General features: G+C 31.7%; 2 protein-coding genes across 2 annotated transcripts; one reads left to right on the top strand and one right to left on the bottom strand.

Annotated features, from left to right (window-relative positions):
* Positions 1-15694: 15694 nt before the first annotated feature.
* On the top strand, positions 15695-18060 carry K444DRAFT_601286 (uncharacterized protein). Its single transcript, XM_024878670.1, has one exon. It carries the CDS (start codon positions 15857-15859, stop codon positions 17831-17833), a length of 1977 nt encoding a protein of 658 aa, XP_024727971.1. The 5' UTR covers positions 15695-15856; the 3' UTR covers positions 17834-18060.
* Positions 18061-18812: 752 nt separating this feature from the next.
* Positions 18813-22022, bottom strand: K444DRAFT_601282 (uncharacterized protein; the record flags this gene model as incomplete). The annotated part of the gene is made up of 3 exons (XM_024878669.1): positions 18813-20806; positions 20939-21138; positions 21415-22022. The coding sequence occupies 3 exons, from the start codon at positions 22020-22022 to the stop codon at positions 18837-18839; spliced, it is 2778 nt and encodes a 925-aa protein (XP_024727970.1). The 3' UTR covers positions 18813-18836.
* Positions 22023-24141: the final 2119 nt, after the last annotated feature.

Raw genomic sequence — 24141 nt, 5'->3', positions numbered from 1 at the left:
GGTTCGGATATAATATATTAAAGTATAGTAATTAGTATAGGTTATAATAGGTTTTAAGTATGGGAGCCGTTAGAAGTCTAGAGTTGAGAACTTGGAATTTGAGCTAAAAGACAGACTAGAGATAGTAAATTCTTATATTAGATATAGAACTGGGAAAAGGGTTAAAATAGATTAAATTTTGCTATATAAAGTTGAGATAGAGACTTAAAATATTGGCCGGAGGGAGAGGTAAGTATAATTATATAATAATATAGCCAAAACTGGTAATAAAAGCTAAAATGGCTAAAGGGGTTAGAAATAGCTATTAAATTATATTCCTTTAAATAATATTACAGGAAGGCCTATAGTAATTAGTAAAAGTATTATATTTTAGGAATAATATTCTTTAATTCCCTAATAACGGCTTAAAATTATAATTTCTAAACTCTAAAACCTTAGCTAATAATACTATTTATATAAGAGGCTAAACTATTAGGTAATTATAGAATAATAATAAACGGGTTTATATAGTAAAATAGTTATATGAATATAGAAAACCAAATACCGTTTTAAGCTTATAGAAATAAAAAATTCAAATTTATAAAGAATAAACCTATTTATTCTAAAAAAATGCAAACTATTATAAGTAATAGTAAGAATTAAAGTATTTATTTGAGACTAGAAAAGAAGTAATTATCTCTAATTATAAAAGATATTATTATCCCATTTTATTATTTATATAGGGCTCTGACCTTAGATAGCTTTCTATACTTCTTTTTAGGAGGAGGCTATATCTCAAATACTAGTCTATTATATTTTTTTACTTTAGAAGAAGATTGTATTAGTAAGGTCGGTCTACTATATTTCTTTAATAGTTTAGTAAGCAAGTAGTAATAATTAAAGATATACTAATAGTATCTAATAATACTAGCTTATAATACCTTGGTATTATCCGAGAACTATTTGTATTTAAGAGATCTAGAAGGCTTTTAGAGGCATTATTTAATCTTATAGCCTATTAAATATACTATCTTATATAAGATATTAAGAGTTATTTATTTTACGAGTATAATAAGGAATCTAGTTTATCCGAAAACTTGTTCTATATAAGCGGGGTTCTTATAATAAGCTGCTTCCTTAATAGCCTCCTATACTAATATAAAGGCTATAATTTATATATTGAGATTATACGTTTTATTAAAAGAAGACTTCTACTCTGAGCTTATTAAAATTCGTTTCTTAGAATCTGAAAGTAATAGAATTGGGTTCCTAGGCCTATAATATTAGCCTTTATTATTCTAAACGGATTTCAGGTTATTATTATAATTACTATTATAACTATCCAAATTGCAATTCTCCTAGCTATTATCTAGCCTATCTTTCTCAAGAATAGCAGGTCTATTTATATATTATTAGATTTATATCCGGTGAAATATAACTAGTAACTTGCCTTTATTATCTAGACTATTACCTAATATTAACTATATAGAACCGGTAAGGCTATTACTTGTATTAAGAGTAAAGTTATAGGAATTCTGGTAATTATATAGGCTCAAGTATCCTATTGAGGCCTCTTTATATATATTATAATTTAGGGGTTTAGTAGTTAGTAGATTATTATCTATTTTATTACCTTTATTAAAGCTATAGTTATTTTCTATTATTTCTCTAAATATTAGACTAATTCATTTTATAGTATAATTAGTAGCTATATCTGGAACTCTATATATATTATCTTCTAATTATAAATAATTCTTTTTATTAGGAGCTAGAACTAAAGATTTGAAATAGTTAAAAGATATAGCTATATTCCTAATATTATATAATAATAGTTTCCGGATCCAAGAACTAGTTATATTAACTACTCTAATATTACTATATAACGGAGCCGGGCGAGTTCCTGGAAGTAATTAATTCTGGTAGTAGGAAATACTCAATTAGTTAGAATTTCCTCTACTTGCCGTTTATAACTACTACTCTATTATTACAGGCCAAAATAGGGACTGAACTAAACTACCCAGTATATAAATCTCTAATTCTTTATCCTTTCCAAGTTTCAAGAATATATATATTTACTAGGGCTAGCAAGTTTATTAATCTGGTAGTAATTAGTACTATAAGATTTTTAATACTAACTATTAATTTCTTTTTTTTATTATTTCCTGAATTCTATCCTGTTCTATAAAGCTAAACTTATATAATTTAGTAATAGGCCATATAATATAGGCTTCTCTTACTTCCCTGGCTATCTCTTTTATTCTACTATTTCGAAGAATTATCTTTACTAGGAGATATAATCTGAGTATTAATATATACTCTATAACCTTAAACCTAAAGATATCTTGTATTTAGTCTGTCCTATATATATTTCTCTCTTACTGCCCTTCTTACGAGAATTCCTTAGTAATATTTTGCCTTATACTAACTCGAATATAATTATAGGGTATTATATCTATTCCTATATTATATAAGAGCTATATTAATACCTCCTGCTATATCTGCCTAGAATTCAAAAAGGAATTAGATAGTATTATATCCGAGGTTATATAATATATTCTCTTTATAATTTCTAATACCTCTTTCCTAGCTTCCTTTAGCTATACCGAGAATTAAAAAATAGTACTATAATTAATAAATCCTCCTATATAGCTGAGATCAAATTATAGCCGGAATATAATCCCGAATAGTATAATTCTTTATCCTAAGAGGTACTATTAATTAGCCCTTGGCTTAAAGTAATACTAGTAATATAATATCCGGGTCGAAATAAGTATATAATATTCCCCTCTATAAGGTACTAGCCACTCTTCTACTAATTCCTGGTTTATATATAGGATAAATCTCGATCTAATATATTATATAGAACTAATAATAATACTAGGAATTATAGCTTATAGGAAAACTCGTTACTAGTTTCCGGATTATACTATTACTATAGTATAATAAGGCAGAACGGATTTCTATTACTCTAAGCTATTTTTCTTATTAGTTTTATTTTATAAATATATATCTTAAATAAATATACCTTATCCTTATAACCTCTGGCTAATAAATAGGAATAGTAGTAAATATATAAAGGTTAAACTAAAACTAATAATATTTGGGACTGGGATATAGAGAGTAGCTATATCCGAGTTAATAGTATAATTTAAAGGAGAATAATTAGAAGGATACTAAAAGTATGTTTTTTAGATTAAAGAATTCGAGGTAAGTATTAAACTATCCTTAACTAGTATTATTATAGGTAATATAGCTACTATAAAGGAAGTAAGATAATTATAGGAGTTACAAGTATATAAATAAGGCCAAGTAGCAGGTTAGATAAGTTAGAAGAGAATAATAATAGAGGGAGGGTAAAATAGCTAGGGCAGGAAAGTATTTATATTATAGTAGAAACTGTAGTTAAAGGCTATATTAGTATTACTTGCTCCTATTTAGGTATATTTAGTTAGCTACCTAAATAAAGTAGCTATATTTACTTATTAAAATAGAGGGGAAATTAAGTAATACTAGTTTTAAGGTAAGTATAATAGATATATATACTTATTCTCTCTCTTTTTTTTCCCTTATATATACTTTATATATAATACTTTATATATATATAATAGTAGCCTAAGCTTAATAAGATCTAGTTATCTAAACTTATATAAATACTTTTAATAATATTTAGTATTTCCTTTATATAGGAAGAAATAAGCTCTAGTCCTTAGTTATTAATAGTAGCCCTTAGTAGAAGTATATCTTTAATATTAATAATTCAGAACCCTTAGATATTATAATTAAAAGTCCCTATACTACTACTACTTTTAATATTTGACTTCTCTATAAGATTATTAATATAATCTTAACTTAATAAATATAAGTTACTTCTTCTAAATTTATATAATCTATACTAAGTAATCTAGTAATCAAGTTAATACTCAAACTTTTTATACTATTTACTAAAATAGTTAAGGTATTTTTGAGAAGTACTTAAGGATTTCTAAAAAAGAGTAATATAAAGTATATAATAACTATATTTGTTATAGTTATATAACCTAATATAGTACTCGAGATATTAATAATAATAGAAGAGAAAGTAATAGTAAAAGATAGCCTAAATTCCCTTAAATTATATAAAATAGTCGGATTTTAAAGCCTGAATATTATTCTAGCTAAAATATCTCTTCTATTATAAATAAATAAATAGAACTACTCTTATTATATTATATAATTATCTAGCTTTTATATAATATCTAATAGATTATATTAAGCTCTTAATATTTGCTTTCTTTTAATTTTACTTATAATTATAATTTAATTTGGAAATATCTAAAAACTAAAAAAAAGAGAATTTAATCTAGTTCTAAAATATTATATAATAAATATAGAATCTTTTAGTATTAAACTAAATTAAGAAGCTTTATTTCTTTCTCAGATTCTTTTCTCTTTTCTTTAAATCTTTAAACTTAATTTATTTAGCCTTTTTTATAAATATCTTTCTAATTCTTCTACTATATAATATATTCTAAATAAATAGAATAGTTCTTTCTATCTCTTTTTTAATTAAAGTTTAATCTTTCTTAATCTAAATATAATCTACTCTAACTTACTTTTTAGTTTATTTTTCTAAATAAAATACTTTTAGACCTAAAAGAGATTATATTTACTTCTTAATATATATAAAGATTATAGAATAGAGAGTTATATTAGATAGTAAAAGAGTTTATTTAACTAGCTAGAAAAGAGCTTAAGTAAAATATAAAGCTTTAAGAACTAAGTATATAGATCCTAACTAAATAAAGTAATTATACTAGCCCTAATTCAGTAATTCTTACTATAATACACTCTCTAGAAAGATACGATACTGTATTCTACCTATTTTACCTAATTAGAGAGCTTTGAAATAGCGAAATTCGTCCGATATATAGGGTTTATAGAGCCGTATTAATATTCCGATCCGAATAGGCTTAGTATATATTATTTCCCTAGATTACCGAATTCCAGGAGAGCCCTATATAAAGGACCCCTTTTTACTAATTCTAGAGCCTTAAATCAAACTGCTCTTCTTTAATATCCTTCCAGAAATCCCTTCTAAGCTTTTAATTATTACAAATATAGCTTCTACTTTTTCTTATACTACTATTAAGTCAATTCCGGCTTATAAATCCAAGATATTTTCAACTCAAAATATATTCTTACTTTATCTTTTACTAACTTTAGATAGTATTAAATAGCTTATAAGTCTACTATAAATATAGCTTTTAACTATTAATATAAAGCTTACTTTTTAATAGAATATTAAGGTTCAGATCTCTATACTGTCTTCTAATACTTCTAGTACTCCTTTACTAAAAGTAAAGAAGTCTATATTAAAGCCTTATATTCCTTATTCTGCTTATACTAGTCTTAGAGAGATCCCTTATATAAGTTATTATAAGTTCTTTATATTATTCCAAAGCTTGTTTTAACTTAATATAGTCTTATCCGCTCTAAAAGATAAGAGTAATAGTTCTTGCTATAATACTATTAGCCGAGATTCTCGTTACTAGAAGTATATTTCTAGTTATTCTTATTTAGCTATTCCGATCTCTTATATTCCTATTATATAGCTCTTTCTTATAGAACTTCTAATTACTAAAGATACTATAAGCTCTCTTTTCTTAATTCTCCTTTATAAATTCTAACTATTTTAAAGCATTTGTCTACTTTTAGGTACTCTATTTATATTATATTTAAGATTACTGAATCTAATAAAGAAAATAGTAATAAGAGCTCTTTTACTAAAGTTTAAGAGGCTATTAATAGAAATAAGAAATAGTCTAATTAGGTAAAGGGCCTTTTATATAAGCTTATTAATACTATAGTAGAACGCCTTTAGATTTCCTATTATTAGCTCTTAAGCTCTATTATTTTAATAGATTTTATAAATAAAAAATATAAATAAAAGCCTCTTTTTATATTATTTAATTGTTTTAATCTTTATTCTAATATTCTAAAAATTTAATAAAGCTCTAAAGTTCTCGAATTTAAATCGGAATAGATTTTTCATAAATCCGTCTATAGATATACTATTTATTTAAAGATATATAACTTGAAATACGCTTTTACTATACTTTTAATATAGCTATATATTCTGGATATTAATATAATAAAGCTTTATAGTAATTCTTTTATTCTCTCTAATAATTAGTTAAATAGTCTATTTATTATTATAGAATATAATCCAGAACTCTTTAAAATCTAAATATAGATCTCTAAATAGCCTCTAGAGAGCTATAGTCTCCTTTATTATATAAGCGATTCTATATATTTCTGATTTAATTAAAGAAGTAATTATAAAGCTTTATTAAATAGCTTTCTATAATATTAAATCTTTAAATAAGGAAATTATATATCTATAGCTCAATTATTATATATTTAGATTATTTATATATAAAGTATTAGATATAATCTATAACTATATCTCTCTATATTCTCTATTATACTAAATTACTAAAAACCGGATTCTAAATAAATATTAGAGAGCCTAATCTATAACTATAAAGTATTCTAAAGCAGGGTTTATTAAGAACTAAAAGAGTACTAAAATAGTAAAAGCTATATCTAGTCTAATTATAATTATAGTATAAAGTAGTAATCTAACTTTTTTCTAATATATCTTAATTTAATATAGATAAGCTTAACTATTATATCTTCGAAAATTAATTCCAGATAATAAAGTACTAGAGTACTTCCTATTTACTACCCTAAACTTCTTAGTAATCTTTTTAATATAGGTATTATAAACTAGCTAGAGCTTTTTAGCTTTCCGATTTCTAATTATATAAACTCCTAAAAACTATTCTATATCCCGTATATTATAAAGCTTATAAACTATCTTAATCTAAGTAATAATTAATTAAGTATATACTTCGTTATCTTTATAATAGAATACTTAAAAGTCATTTATATAGAAAATAATAAAGACCTTATAATCTATATCTATATAAATATAGGACTCTTTATTAAGTCCAGAAAGTTTAATTCTTTTAAGAATATCTGTCTAGTATTTATACTATAAAATAAAAGAATCTTATAGCCTATATAGAGCTTAATTTACTTCTACTATATATCCTGGTATCTTGAAACTATCTAGTAGCTTATATACTACTATAGGTCTATTAGAATCTCTTTCTATATTAATAAATATATTTATAATATTAAATTATTTTATTTCCAGATCGAAATAAGCTATAATTATACTAGCTACTCGAAAAGACTTTACTATAAATATAGTAGTATATATAGATAGAAGTAATACCTTCTTTTAAAGATCTTTATAAACTACTAGCCTTAAATAATATCGAGTAATATATCTATTAGAATTAATTTTATATATAAATACTTATTTTAAAGAAATTAGAGATATACTTACTTTATTACTAGAAATAATCCTCTAATAATTTCGAGCTTTAAAGTTATTAATCTCTAGTTTAGTATCCGATTTAAAGTACTTTTTAGTTAGATACTTCTTTAGATTATTCTATATCTTTAAAGCCTTTAGAAAATTATTAATATAAATTTTTCTTATTATTATATTACCCGAAATACTCTATTCTAGGTATATTCTTAATTAAACTACTACTATAATTATAGTATATATAGTTTTATAATTGAATTCCTTCTTATAATTCTCTAACTAATTAGGCTAGAAAGACCCTAAAAGAGACTCTAAGTAATTAATCTAATTTAATTCACTTATTATTTATAATAATATACTTACTATAGTAATTATACTACTACTAGCTCTATCTGGATCTCTATTCTAATTATTTCTCTTATATAAATATATTTAGATTAGCCTATTTCTAGTTCTAATAATTGGCTTTTTTATTTATTTTCTCTTTAGTTTTACTATTTAATCTTCTATTTTAGCTAAGCTATTTACTCTTTCTATAGAGAATTCTCCTATTTCTATTAAACTATTTACTTATTCTATAGATAAGCTTCCTGTTTCGCTTATAAGAGCTATTAGTAAACCTTATTACTAGTCCTAAAGAGATCTTTTCCTGCTTTTATTAGTTTAGTATATTTCCCTAATAGTTCCGGTATACTCTATTATATCTCTCTCTATAGTACTAAGTCTTCTTAAAAGCTTAGTACCTTTATTTCTATTACTTCTAGGCTCTGGTATACTTTCTGGCTCTAAAGTACTTTATAGAGTTATAAGTTCTATTTCTAGTAAGGCTATAGAACTCCCTACTTCCGAGTTATAACTAATTAGTATACTTATAAGCTCTTCTAATTATTAATTCGTTTACTTATTATTTCCTAGTTCAGGCTTATTTTCTATTTGCTCTAATAAGCTATTATATTATAATTCCTTATTTTTAAAAATTAATTCAATATCCTGAATCTTATTTTCTAGAAGTAATTCTATTATATCCTTTATAATCTCTATACTATAGCCTTTAGTATATTTATAATTCTTTTTATAGAGAATATTCTTATTAAATATAATATTATATATAATAATTACTTTATTAAATATAAGAACTCAGATTTTATAAATATTAGATATAATATATCTAATTAAATATCTGATATATTTATATAATATAACCTTAAATACTCTCTTATTCTATCCTACTTTATAGTCTTTAATTATTAGATATACCCTAGAACTATATATATAGATCTTATTTTAATTAGGCCTGAGATTAACTATTATTTAAGCTATAAGCTCTAGATTATACTAATGGAAATAATTATAGAACTATAAATCGAGTACTTTATTTAGTATTCTCTAGTAATTTATATATAAGGGGCTCTAATTATATAGGTAAATTATAGCTATAAAGCTCTCCGGCTATAGCTTTTTAGGCAAATTAGCTATTAAGTATATTATAATAGCCTTATTTATAATCTCTTGCCCTATTTACTTGGTATTACTATTTGGCTTATATATATATAAAAGAAAAAGCTCGATTTTAATACCTTCTTCTTTTACCTAGATCTAATAAGCTAATATTTCTTAGATTGAAATAACTGCTTTCTTCTAATTATACTTAATATAAGTAATTAAAAGATTATATTACTTATATATCTATTACTTAAAATCCCTTATTATATTAAATATTACTAAACCCTCTTTATTTTATAGAAGATATCTAAAAAGCTTTTTACTAAATTTATTCTTAATTATTAGAATCTAGCTCGAACTATTATAGCTATTTAAATAATTAAATAAGTTCTATAAGATTCTCTAAAATAGTTAAATAGACTTTCTTTTAGTTAACCTATATAAGATTACTTACCTAGTATATATCTGAATATAAAACTTATATATAATTCTTATTAGTCTATTAATTTTCATATTATATATATAATTAATAAGCTTTTATAAAGCTTTATAAGCTAAATACCCTGTTCTTATATACTATTTTTCTTCTAAATTACTTCTCGGCTTGAGATACTTCTTTAATTTCTTATATCGAGCTCTAATTAAATATTTAAGTATTAGAAATATAAGTATACTATTAGTACTAGTAGAAATTTTGAATAGAATATTAAAATAAGTAAAAAGCGGCTTATATTTAAGGAAAACTAAATTAAACCTATATTTTAATTATATTAATACTATATTCTCTTTATAATCTCCTAATCTAATTATAAGATTATATCTATAATACTAAACTTTCTTTTCTACTAGATAAGCTTCGGAAATAATATTTATATGAAATTCTTTAATAACTATAATATTATAAAGAATTAGATCTTTAGTATATAGTTCTATAGGTCTATTAACTATATTTTTAATTATATAAGTACTATATCCAATAATCGGAAGACTAGTTATTTCTACTTCTATATAATTATTAATTTTCGCCTTAATAAAAGTATTAGAATTAATTAGATTCTTACTATTAACCAGGTATATAGTATTATAGTTATCTAATAAGATATTCTAAAAGAGTAGATATTTTAAGAAATCGAGTATTATATAGATTTCCTGACCTGAGCTCTAGATTATAAGTATAGAATCTACTAGAATAGTATTAAAGTTCCTAGAAAATTGAGTTCCTAATATTTTAGGCTTTTTTTTAGAACTAATACCGGGTATTAGCTTCTTTATAGCTCGTCTACTAGTGATTTTCATATCATATTTCTCTTCTAGTTAAGGTTTTAGATTCTTTTAATACTCGATCAAAATTCTTTCTCGTATTTTTCTAATCTATTTCTTATTAGGCTTGAATTTTATTCAAGTTTTACTTAATCTAGTAATTGCAATTTCTATAATAGTATAGCTAAATAGGTCCCACTTATACTTATATATTTTGGAACTCTTATAAGAGTACTTATAATACTTATACTTATCTGAATCAGGTTTAATATCCGATTCTTTATTAATTCAATTCCCGAATATAGTAAAGATTATAGAAGCTCTTAAATACTTAGTATTTTGGTTTTCCAAAATAATCTAATTAAATATCTAGCTATACTATTCAAATATAAGAATCAGAAGCCCTAGCTTGTTTTTACTATACAGATTACTAAGCTATTCTATTATCTAGGTTAGTATAAGTTTCTGCTAAAAGGCTATTAAGAACTCAATTACTACTAGAGTACCTTTAATTTCGGCGATTTTAAAAGCTCTAGCTCTATTAAATACCTTCTCCCAATTAGTAAACTATTACTTTAGGCTTATTTCTCTTTTACTTACTTATAGTAGAACTAAGCTATATACTTTTCGAATAGTAGTAATTTGTACTATATTTATAGAACTATATTTCGTTAATAAAGCCTTAAGAACCTTATAAATAGAGCTCTATTTACTCTCTTTAAGGCCTAATATAGAATTTATAAAGATCTCTATATTAACTATTTAATAGAGCTACTACCTAATTATATAGTAATATATTAGCTTATTTATCTAGTCTAGTTTCTTGATCTTATAGTTTTATAAGAGTACCGAATAGTAGTCTCTAATATTCCCGAATATTATAGACTATAAAAATACTAGTTTTAATTCTTTCTCAATTATAAATTAAGTATTTTTATCCCAATTTTCTATATTAACTTAGTATCTGGTATAGTAATCCTCTATTTCCTTTAGTATAAGCTTATTAATTATAGAGAGAGGCCTAGAAAAAGCTACTATATTTATTTTAATTACTTTATTATTAAATGAATTAATCTCATTCTAGATATTCTCGTTACCGGCTACTTTATAAAAAGTATTAAACTAGTCTGCCCAGAAACTATAGTTCTTTAGAATAATAATCTTTACTATAGCTTCTAATATAATTATAATTGAGCCTTAGAAACTATAGGAACTATAAGAATAGTTTCTATTAATTAGTTAATAATAGAAATACGAACTAAAGTATAATTTTTTAAAGAATAAATTAAATAAGCTCTTAAATACTCTTTATAGTATACTAATTAGGAAGCTTATTAGTATAAGGCCGGGCTTATAACTAATATATATAAAGATTACAAAATAGGGAATTATATTAGATAATAAAAGAGTTTATTTAACTAGTTAGAAAAGAGCTTAAATAAAGTATAAAACTTTAGGAACCAAGTATATAGATCCTAACTAAGTAAAGTAATTATATTAGCCCCAATTCAGTGATTTTTACTATAATACTTCTATATATAATTATTCAAGTTTTTTCTTTTTTTAAAAATATAGTTTACTAAGTCTTAAATTATATCTTTCTTTTTTATAGAGTTTTTAAGCTTTTAAAGCTTAGTAAGAAAAGTACTTTTATATTCTTTAATTATCTCTTTATATTTAAAGGTTATAAATTACTAATTTATATATTAATATATAATCTCTAGGGAATTAGGAAATACGAATTAGAGAAGAAAAAGAATAGTTTCTTTTAATAAAGCTAGAACTTAGCTAGAAAAAGATTTCTTTTTAAAATAATATTAATATATAAATTAAATAAGTATTATATAATATATTACTAGTTTCGGAAAAGGTTAAAAGAACTTTATTTTAATAATAGACTCGACTTTTATATATTTAGCTTTAGCTATTTTAGTAGACTAGAAATAAATATTAGTTAAAAATACAGAAATAGCTTAGTAAAAGAATTTACTTTTTAGACTATTTAATTATATAATAAGATATAGCTTTATAAAACCGGGTATTTCTTTTTTTTAATAGCTTTTAACTAAGAAGAAATAAATTCTATTAAAGAAAGAATTAAAGAAAAAGATAAAAGAAATAACTTCTTTTTTCTATTATATAATAGCTTAAATAATTCAGGTAATATAAGAATAGCCTTATATTTCCTTTAATAATATTAAAGGCTTTTCTAGATAAGGTTTTTATTTTTAGTAAATAGAATTAAATAAGCTTAAAACTTATAAATATTCTTTTAGACTAATATAACTAAATAAAATAAAAGATTTCCTATTATATAAATCTCTCTAGAAAAAAACTCTTCTAAATCTCGCAAAAAGAAATTATGTTTATTCTTTTAAGCTATAGCTATTTAAGTCTTATATTCTTTAGTTTAGAAAACTAGCTTCTTTATATAATTATATACTTAATTATATCTTCTATTTAAAATATTTATTATAAGCTTATTAATAATAAAGGCTTATATTAAATTATTATTCCAATATTTAAGTCTTAAGAGATTTATTCTAAAGACTTTATATTTAATATTACTCTTTAAGATAATATAAGTATTATATAATTAATAGATAAGAAAAATATATATATACTAAAAATATAGAACTAAGAAAATATAAGAAAAGAAAGGTTAAGCTCTTTATTAGATAGCTAGATATAATACTCTTAAACTTTAAAAAGAGCTAATTATATAATCTTTCTTTAAAACTCAAACTTGAATTTTTTTATCTGGAATTACAGATAATAAAAGAGAGTAAAGAAGCTAGTATTCGGATATTTCTATTCTTTTCTAATAGTAATAGTAATAGAAGCTTAATATAAACCGGCTATAGTTATTATATAAGAAATAACTCTTAGCCTATATAATTAGATAGTAGATATAGGAAAGAATAGGCTTGAATTACTTATTCTAAAGAATCTTAGCTTTAATTTAATCTAACTAGAATAATTTGAATATAGTTTAGTAACTTATATATTATATAATATAAAGGCTTTCTTTTTCTTCTCTTATTTAATTAAAGAGGCTTCTTATTTAAGCTTGGCCTAAGCTTAATAAAACTTAGTAAAGAGCTTCTTAAATAATAGAAAAAGAAAAGAAAAGGCTATATAATAGAAGTTACTAATAAAAGATATCGGATTACTATTTAAAATCTTAATAATAGTCTCTTTTATATTTTAAAATATAAGAAAAGATATTATAAGATTAATTAAAGAAGTACTATAATACTAAGGTTTTAAATTATATAAATCGGGCAAATAAAAGATTTCTATATTATATTACTTATACTAGAACTAGCTAGACTTATTAAAAGTATTCTTATATATAAAGCATTTTAGAAAAAAGCTAGAAATCTTTCTAGAAGCCATTTTTAAATAAAGAAAGAAAGAAGATATAATTATAAGTAAATTATATAATAAAGATAAAAGATATAATAAGATTTTTAAATAAAGATTTATTCATTTCTTTAGGCCTTCTACTCTAATAAGTTTCTTTTATCTAACTATTTTTTATTCTATTCTTCTTTATCTAACTTACTTAAATTACTTTTTCTACTAATATCTATCTTTTTAATCTCTTTTTATTAGAATTATATAGTTTCTATAAACTTCTAGTTCTTTGAGATTAGCTATCTAAAGTAAGATCCGTTTTACTATATCTTTTTAATACTAATTTTAATCTTTAAAACAAGTTCTAGCTATAGGCTTGAGTTTTTACTAGTAATATAATATTATATAGTAAGCTAAAAGTAATAATATACCTTAATATAAAGTTTAGAATTATTCAGTTTACTAGTTTCTTCTATAAAGCTTAAAGAATTAATTTCAATATTTATAAACTATAATTTATATTATATTAAGAAATTATATAGTAAGTACTTATTAATATCTATAGCTAATAATCTTAGTATATAAAAATAAATTTATAGTTTAGCTAATTAAAAGGCCCTAGAACTAAAAAAGGAAACTAGTAGTAAAAAGATATTAGAACTCGGTTTATTTACTTAAACAAGAATTATATAAGCCTTTAAATCAAGCTATATTATAAGCTACTATTTAAATTAGAAAAAGAAAGAGATTATAGAAATAACTTATTCTAATTAATATAATCTTATACTAATTTAGCTAAAAGCCCTTTATTAACTAGAAGTCTATATTACTTAATAGCTATATACTTATAAAGAAATATAGAAATACCTATTATATAGTATTTCCTCTTTAGATCTTTCTGGATCCGGTAATAATTCTATATATCTATATATAATACTATAGTATATTATATAATAGATATATAAATAGTTAGTATAGTAATTCGGTTTATAAAAGTATTATTAAAGTTTCTAGTTACTATAAAGGCTTGAAAAAAGTCCTATATTAGATTAGTTCAAATAAAAGAATTATATAAATAGATATAAATATAAATATATTAGTAATATAGCCGGGATTTCTCAAGTTAATTTTATTAAGATTTAATTCTTTAATTCTTTATACTAGTCCCAAAGTAATAGATCTTCTTAAAAGAAAGAATTAGTATTATTATATAAAAGAGAGTATATTAAACTTTAGTAATAAAAGAGACCTCTTCTTTTTTATTAAAAGAAATTACTCGAAAGTAATAGCTAAGCTTTCTAAATATCTAAAGAAATTAGCTAAATATACTATATACTATATAATTAGAAATATCTATATAGTACCAGATAATATTATAAGAATAAATATTAATAGTAGTATAGATTTAGAAGTTCTATAGAACTAGCTTATTATACTAATTAAGAGACTACCTTTAATCCGGGCCTTTAACTACTATTTCTTACTTCTTATACTATATATTATTTATATAATACTTATAGCTTTTACTATTTAGGCTCTTAATAATATTATAGATTAATTTATAAAGAGTAGTAATTCTTATTTAATAGAAATATATCTTAATTAAATCTATTCTATAGCCTTTAATTCTCTTATAGTCTAGCTTCTTTTATATAATACCTATAAGCTATTAGTATTTCTACTTTCTTTCCTCTATTATTATTCTCCGAATAAAGCTAAAATCTAGCCTATATTATATAAGCTATTAGTAGTAGAAAAGTATTTCTTTAACTAAGAATATTTAGAGAATTATATTATTATTATAATTGCCTATAAATAACTCAGAAATATATAATTTAATTCTTTTAATTTTAGAAGACCTATTCTTCCTATTATATAATATATTCTAATTAGAGAGAGCTTGTTTTAGTATTTTTAGGCTATATTCAATTTATAGAATTCTTTTTATTTTATTTAAAATTTCAGGAATTATATACTTTTTAGAGACCTAACTAAGAATCTTATTTTTATAAGGCTTAAGATTAATCTTTAGAGGCATTTTTAGTACTGTACAATATATACGATATATTAAAAGTGGAATAATTCAAGTAAGTAATATATAATAAGTCAAAAATGCGATTTTCCAAAAATTCGATTTTGCGGAAAAAGCCATTGACCCTTTTGGTCGCTATGGTCACCCGTAGTCAGTCAGCTCGCTTGTAGAATTCGTCACTTATTTTTCGGTTTGGAGCATGCTAATTATTTCGAACTTTTATCTATTGTGGTCTCTTTCGGGAAAGCAAAGCCTCGAATCAGACAGGTCCTCCACCTAATTGCCCTAAGGTTAGCGGCAGCAGAGGCACATCTTATTCCACGACATCAAATGAACGTGCATTAGTTTGCTCGTCCAACATCGGATCTTATCCACACGAAGGAGCGGCAAACCTGAGCCTCATGGACCTTAAAGAGCTTACCAGACCCAGATCATACCATGCCCTACTGGTCGGTATCGACTGCTATGGCGAGAAACCTCTCCAAGGCGCTGTGAACGATGCTAAAGCAATCAATGCCTACCTCAAAAAGCGACGTCACCAAGTCCAGATACGAATGCTGACCGCAACGACGCGGGAGGGTTCGGATGCAACCACTCCAGCGGAGGATCCTGGGATGTGGCCGACCTATGAGAACGTAACGGCCGCCCTGGATGATATTACGGCCCGGGCAGCTCCAGGCGACTGTGCCTATGTCCACTTCTCGGGACACGGCACGCGCATGGATGCGACGAGAGCGTTCGCGAACGAGGCGACGGGAGAATTAGCACTGAATCTTCTCACCTCTGACGGACGCGGTATTCGCTACCTACGAGGCGAGGAGTTCGCCGCTTCCCTGAAAGGCATCGTGGCAAAGGGTGTGCTGGTCACGGTGATCCTCGATTGTTGTTTTTCCGGCAGTGTCTTGCGTCGTGACCACGACCTCACCGTTCGAGAGCTCAGCTACGATCCGACGATCGACCAACGATACCCAGCCGGTGCCGCCCTCTATATCGACCTAGCGTCTAACTCGAGATTGTCGGTTTGTCGGGACGTGGTCTCCTTACCCAACTGGCTCATCGATCCCGAAGGTTATACCATCATGACTGCATGCGGCCCCAGCGAACTTGCGCGCGAAGATGTCCTGGATGGTAAGGAGAAGCACGGAATCTTGTCATGCTTGCTCCTACAGACCCTGGTTATGTGGGAGGGAACGCATGCTCCGCAACTGGACATATACCGCTGCATCTGTGCTAAGTTCAAGGAGCGCTGGCCGCGACAAAACCCTATGCTTTTTGGGAATAGGAGCCTCAGCTTCTTTGCGGGCTACGACAATCCCGCCCACGACCCACACACTTTTGTTATCTCGAGTGCAGGGGCCGGAATTCGACTGCAGGTCGGCATGGCGCATGGCGTCACCGAGGGGGATCTGTTCTCCCTGTTCTCGACTCACCCCGCGACAGGGACCAGCGTAGCAACAGACGATGTACCTGCCCGCGTCAGAACGGCCGGCAAGTTGACGTCAACCTTGGAATTTCCAGATGCCATCGCCGACAACAGCGTGCAGAGCATTCGGACAGGCTGGGGCGCGAGGCAAATAACGCGAAACCTTCTCCGCAAGTTCCCCATACGGCTGGCCCCTGATTTGAAGTTCCTCGCGGACGTATCCGCAGCTCTACAATCTCGCGGCTCCCTAAATGCCCAAGTTTCCAACCTTGGCACAGAAGATTACTCGTTTCTAGTGAAAATGGACACGGATGAGAACTACATCATCCTAGATGGGCGTGATCAGCCATTGTCAAACATCCCCATCATCTCGGCCCATATGGAAGAAGGGATACCGCACTTGTTAGCCATTTTGGAACATTTGACTAAATTCAAACTGGTCAAAGAACTCGTCAACAACAGCTTGTTTCACAATTCGTTCGTGGCACAGCTTTTCACGCCTTCGGGTGAATTCAATGCCGACGATGTGGTTCACGTCACCACCGGCGACCAGATGGCCTTCAAGGTGCAGAATAAGGGTGATCGGACAATTTACATTCACATATACGACATGGGGCCGCGCTGGAATATCCAGAACATAGTCTCCCACGAGTATCATGTCCTGCCTCCGCGAAAGCCCCTCGAGGGATACCCGGGAACGCTGAGAACAAAGTTCCGGATGAAGCTTCCTCCCGAGCTGGAGGAGGCTGGCCACGAGGTTTGCGAAGATGTCTTCAAAGTATTTATCACGACTCGGCAGACTTCGTTTCTATCGCTCGAGCTGCCGAGGCTCGGGCAGTCAGTGCCCGAGCTGAAGGAGTTGTCGCACTCTCGCGTATCATCGGGCAATATCGAGGATGACATGACAGAAGACTGGGCAGCGCTAGCGTTCACAGTTTGGATAAGTGCTAAATAAGACTGCGGCAGCGAGCTCCTTCAATATGAAGTTGTTGAGGCAAAACTATCATGCTGCAGTATTCGCGCTATACCGCATCATATTAGCGCTGGAGGCGCGGATTAGGGGGCGGCTTAAGGAAAGCTATAAAGGTAATACTATGATATATAGACACCGCGCTAATAGTGCAGTAATAAGACTACGATTTAGGGTAAATATTATAACGGGGCTATATAAGGAAGTAGAGTATAGATAAGTACTAGTATAGTTATCTAATTAAAAAGTTGCTATATATTTAGACGATCGTTATTCTCTTCTCTGTTATACCCAGAGAAGCCGCAATTTTTTACTCCCTCTGATCTTGTCCCAACAGAAGTATTCCTCCCTTCCCTTCTTCCCCATGTTAGAAATCATCTCCCACATCCATACATTTCGCCGTTGTTTTTTCTAATGGACTTAGGTGTAAGTACATCCCCGAGGTCCAGGCAACAGGAAACATCCCGCCCCTTTGTTCATTCATGACGCCCTAAACTATACCCCAGGCACTCGCAGCAGATTGATTAGGATTGTTATGTCCTCGTTAATGGGTATCTACGACTTAATCCTGCCTCTGAAGTTGTTGTGCCATAGACGATATCTAAGCATGGCTTGACGAAGTAGACATCATATACCTAACTATTACCAACAAAATTCCCAATCGCAATATTAATGCTACGCCGACCAAATACCCGTCTAACACCACGGAATAGCTCTCATGCTTTCAGTGGCTCGTGGGAGTTATTGCCGTTGCCAAGGCAAAGCCACTAGACGCCTATACGAGTGTCCTTTCGGGTGGCGCGTGAACTCAGGTCGGGGCGTATGTCGAGAGATATCTCAAAAGCGGTCCTGGGTCGACTTTTCCCCTTGCTAGCTTCTCCCTCTATCAGCCACGGTGTTGTTGCCCTTCACATTGCTTACTTGGGCCTTAAAATACGACGTAGAAAATTTAGTAATATATGCTGCGACTCTGCTTCTATTGATATTCTTATACCCCGAAATGAACATAGGGAACCCAGTACAAAGGTTTTTCATCATCCTGGTCGCTGGCTTCAATGTCCCTTGGCAGCGTAGCACCTCCCAGGTCTCCGTCATTCGAGCCCGATATCATCAATTGGCTTGCTTGTCTGGGATGTGCCATTTCCGAGACCCACCTGTTCCGAATTTCCCTTATCGCTGTGTGAAGGCCCCAGCATACTGCCTCGTCTGTCATACCTTTATCCCTCATCCCTTCGTACGTCATTCTGGCTATGTCTACGCAGGTTTCGTCATTAACCTCCCACAGGGTGCCCACAACGTGACGAAACCCCGCAAGCTGATAAGCACTGACTAGATGGATGCTCTCGTCGACAAATCTGTCGTCTTTGATTTGACCGGTCCCACATGCCGAGAGGTAAGCGAGAAATGGCAAACGCTCACGAAGTTTCATCTCCATCAGAGTACCGACCATCAACGGGTCCGTTTCCCAATCTTCTAGGAGTAATTGGCTCCGGGAAGGGTCAACTCTGTTCGCGTTGGCGTGTCCGGCAAAGTGAAAGATTTTGCAACTCGGCAAAAGAGCTAAGATATCCTTCTTATATCGTCTGGGTTCAATAGTGTCAATAGCCATAGATCTACAAATGCCGTGTAGCATAGACACCTCCTTGGCTGCGAAGGGGAGTTGACTGATACATCCCGGTGTATCTCGCATGGCAATGAGGAGCGCTTGGGGTGAAGCCGATGGTATCGATGCTGGGATGCGACGTTGGCGGCCACGTATGATTGCCTTGACGGACAAGTTGTAAGATGATATTACTCTGTCAAGTGTGTTACCGATACCACTCTTGTTGAAAAGTCCAGCCGCGTGGAGAGGAAATTTGGTCAGAAGCCCCGTAGGAATCCACCACATATGTGGCCAAGCAGACGGTAGCTCCCGAAAACCAAGAGCATCCAGAACCGGATTCGCGATAGTATGCCACAGCCACTCTAATGTGTCGGGATGCCCTAGATCACCTTTCCGAGCTATTTCCTCAATCTCGTTGGTATCTAAATTCTGCAAGGCCAATGAGCGTATTTGTTGGCGTTCAACGATTACCGCATCACAGCGATACCCGCTGACATTAATAATAACAATTGGACCATAAGTAGCGGCAGCTTGCATATCTTCACTGCTTGGCGCAAGTAAGAAATCCGCAAACCCAGGTTGCTGACGAATTTCGGCTATCAGTCGAGCGAACTCGTCTGCTGCATCGTAACGCCGCGTTGCCTGAGCCTGCCAAGGCTGAGGGTCTTCTTCCGTTAATGAGATGTTTCGGATGATTGGCGGCTCTAGCTCGTCTCGGAGACGGGTGAACCGCTCTGCTAGCTCGCCATGTTTCTCCTGTAGGTCCAGAGCATCCACTTGCAACTCATCGAGGGATCCTGCAAGCACACCGCGACCCTGCTCAAGAAATTCAAGCGCCACTAGTGGACTTTTTCCAATCTCCAACGCGGCAGCTGCGGCATCAGATGCCAGCCCAGAAATCTGACTGAGGAGGTGCTGTTTGTCTGAATTCCTGAGTGAGCGCGGGGTCAGCTGAGGAATGAGGCTGAGAACAACCTTTGCGGTGTCGTAGGCCAGTTGCCAGTCTGACGTGAACCCATAACAGGCAAGGAGCGATTTGCCAGCCTCTATGCGAGAAGTAATCGATGAGTTGGGCTGATATAGAGTAGACTTAGAGCAAGATATGACTCGTTTGAGGTCAGCCTGCGCGTTGGTTTTCAAGAACCGGGCAGAGAGTGCTTTCCCAAGTGAGCTCAGATAGATCGCACGGTTTGGAATATTTTCTGGAGTCGCATCGACAGCTTCTTGTGCCATTCGAATTGATGCCTCAAGGTCGGCCATTGATTCTGTATTCGCATATCTCTTACCGAAAATGGCTGCCAGGTTTTGCAACCGCTGTGGCCAGTTGGGATTGTCTCTTGACGTCAGGTCAACGGCTTCCTGTACGGCTCGGACAGCTTCGTCAATGTCGGTCTCCGTCTCCGTGTCCAAAAACCTTTCTCCAAGTGCCAGTCCAAGGTTGTTATTCAAGGCAGCTTTCTGACTTGTGTAGTCCTCCGGAGTCAAACCAATGGCATTTCGTATCAACATAATGGCCTCGTCGAGGTCGGTCAATTGCCGTACCCTTGAGTACCTGTCTGTGAGTAGGTAGCCAAGGTTGCATAGGCAACTCGCTAGATTTGAGTCGGCTTCGGGAGTGTTGTTAACAGCTCCTCGTGATGCTTGGATGGCTTGCTCTAGATCCCCTAGTGCCCCTATCCTCGTATATCTTTGGCCGAGGCAGATTGCCAGGTTATTTAACCATCCTGCTCGCTCTGGTTGGCCTCCCTGTCCCGGCACCGCACTGATAGCTTCCTGCGTAATTCGAATGGCGTTATCGATGTCGGCCACTTCTCCCATCTTCATGTATCGCTTTGCAAGTTGAACTCCAAGCAAGTTTAACCGCGATCCACGATATGAGTGGTCTCTCGGTGTCATATTGATGGATTCTTGGGTTACTCTAATACATTCTTCTATGTCAGCCGTCGCTCCGGTTGTAGAGTACTTGCTGTCGAGTAGGATTCCCAAGCTTTCCAACCGCCCACCCAGATCCGGATGATGTTCTGGTGTCGCACGAACACATTCCTGTGCCACTCGGATAGCTTCTTCGAGATCGGGCATCTCCCCTCTCCTCGAATATCGGTGTCCGAGCTGGACTCTTAGGTTGTTCAATCGCCCTCCGAGCTCTGGGTGATCTTTAGGTGTGATATGAACAGCTTCCCATGACACCTGGAGAGCTTCTTCGTGGTCAGATTCGATGCCTGTCCTCAAATATCTGTTGTTAAGAAGAACTCCAAAATTGTTCAACCACATTGGCCGCTCTTTGTGCTCTTTTGGAGTCATATGAACGGTCTGTCTTGCAACTCGAATAGCGTCATTAAGGTCAGCCATCTCCCCTGTGCTCGAATATTTGTCGCTGAGCAGATTTCCGAGGTTGTTTGACCAGATTTCTTTATTCGGATGGCCTTCTGGGGTGGCTTCGAGAACTTCCTGCGCCACTCGAATGGCTTGTTGGAGGTCAATCATCGCCTTTGTCTCTGTGTATTTGAGGTAGAGCAATAATCCAATGCTGTTCAGCAGCTTTATCCGGTCAGGGTGGTCTGCTGAAATCATGTCAAGGGCTGCGAGGCCTCGTCGGATAGTCTCATTGGAATTATCCATCGCTCAAACCGCAATTTCACTAGATATATTAAATGTCGTCCCACGATTTCGAGGGATGTTACAAGAAGAGCAATTCGACAACTTGCGCACGACAATTGAAAGAAGCAAGTCGAGTGCAGACAGAAACTAATCGCAGGCGCAATGTGACCTGTGCCATAGCAGGATTGCCAAGAAAACAAAATCTGAAAATTTCCTTATCACTGTTAAGGCTTAGGCAAGATGGGTCGAGAGGGCCGTGACTGGACGCCTCGCGAGGCAGGCAAAAGAAACGAGAATTCACGTGAGCGGCATCATGAAGACAAAGTCTGAATTATGCAAGGCCCTTAACGTACTCCACAAGTAAGCTGCGCACACGCCACCAATTCGCCCACCATAAATACGAATTACACAACAACCACTTAAATTAGCCCTAATACACGTTTCTAATTAGAATTGCCTTTTAACTGACACGTACGAGCAGTGTGTATAAGTGATCTACACAAACTACACGTCTGTGGCGCACGCGTTTGGTGTTATTCCACCCCCCCTGCAAATTCACTATTTGCCCCTAAACCAGTAGAATTTATTCGATCTAAGCACTCTTGAATAGTCAAAACCCCTCCCGTAGCTATATACTGCCTTCTTACACATCTCTTCTTCTTTTGACGCTCGTTCTCGGTCCGTAGCTTATTATTTTCATCAGCAAGCATTACTGCACTGTGCATGGCTAACTGGCAACCCTTTACAAGTTGCCAGATTGCTTGGTCTGTAGGCTTGTAGAGCCGGCTGTACGGCGTTGAATAAACCCATAAACTGCCGCTAATTAGTGTTTTAGATCTTGTATATTATGTGGGTGTTTCAAGGGCCCAAGGGCTAGGCACATTCAAGGGTTGTAACGGGAGAGTTGGTGTACGTAACTAAGTATTAAGATTTGAAAGAACTCGTTCCGGATCATAAGGGTGTATTCCTGTTACTGCAAAACCACTACGGATTGTAGTCGAAGAAAGGGCTTCTGTATGAGCTATAGTATAAGCTAGAAGAAAGCCTGATTTCTGAATATAAGAAACTCCTGTTCGTATAAGCCCCTTAATTTGGCGACCATATAGCCGTTTTACAACTACAAAACAGCTAACGTCAGGTGGCTGAAGAAGGTGCGACGAATGTGGCGGCATACATAGTGAAATTATATTGTGTTCTTTGCAAAACAAGTCGAACTCAGGGGTTGGATGGCTTCCGTGCCCGTCGAGGATTAATAGTCGATATACACCACGATTTCGACCACTTGTATCCTTCTCAAATATAGTTGCAAGCCACAGAAAGTTTAAGGTGTCTATAGTCCACCCGTTATCACCGAGCGTAATTGACCAATCAAGTGGTATTTTGCCCTCTATCTACCATGTTGTAATATGGACCTTTCCTTTAAGTATAATTAATGGAAGTTATGCCTACCCGTTGGCATTAATACACTTAATAGTAGTAACTCATTCACGGTTCTCTGGCTGGATAGTTACAAGTCTGCCGGTTCGTTTAGAGCCTGTAACTACCATTTCAGTCGAAATAACACCCATTTGAAAACCAGTTTCGTCAAAATTATATATATCCTCTGTTTAAATCCGATATTTTTAAATTTTATTCTGTACAAGCCGAAACCAATTGCGTAGTATCGTAGGATCTTCGCATTTTGCTGTTAGTAATCGTATTTACGGTTGTATTTCGATTTAAGTGAGTCGTGGCGTTTAATAAAGTTATAGACCCAACTTTGGCCAACTTGACGCATCGGAGTATTATTGGTAGATATTTGCTTTTGAAGTAACAAATTGGCCATTTCTCGAATAGAAGCTTGACAAACTGGTAGACCTCTATTAGCCATAGATAATATCCATTCTACACGCGTTAACTTCTCTGTTTCCGTAAGTTTAAGGTTTACTGACCGTAATTCTTGATGCATTCGTGTTCCTAAGAGGCGCGTTCGTAATGTGGACTCCGGAACATCGTACGCGATTGCAACGCCCCGTTTGCTTATAAAATGGCCCAATTTGTACGCATTAATTGCAAGAGCCATACGGCCTTCTTTTGAGCCAAATTGGACACG

The sequence above is a fragment of the Hyaloscypha bicolor genome (assembly GCF_002865645.1).
Source record: "Hyaloscypha bicolor E unplaced genomic scaffold K444scaffold_182, whole genome shotgun sequence".
NCBI classification, from domain to species: Eukaryota; Fungi; Ascomycota; class Leotiomycetes; order Helotiales; family Hyaloscyphaceae; genus Hyaloscypha; species Hyaloscypha bicolor.
This window is presented reverse-complemented; position numbering and strand designations above follow the sequence as displayed.

Bases quoted from the DNA above. Each gene is read 5' to 3' on its own strand.
- K444DRAFT_601286 (XM_024878670.1), top strand. From the start codon at position 15,857: ATGGACCTTAAAGAGCTTACCAGACCCAGATCATACCATGCCCTACTG.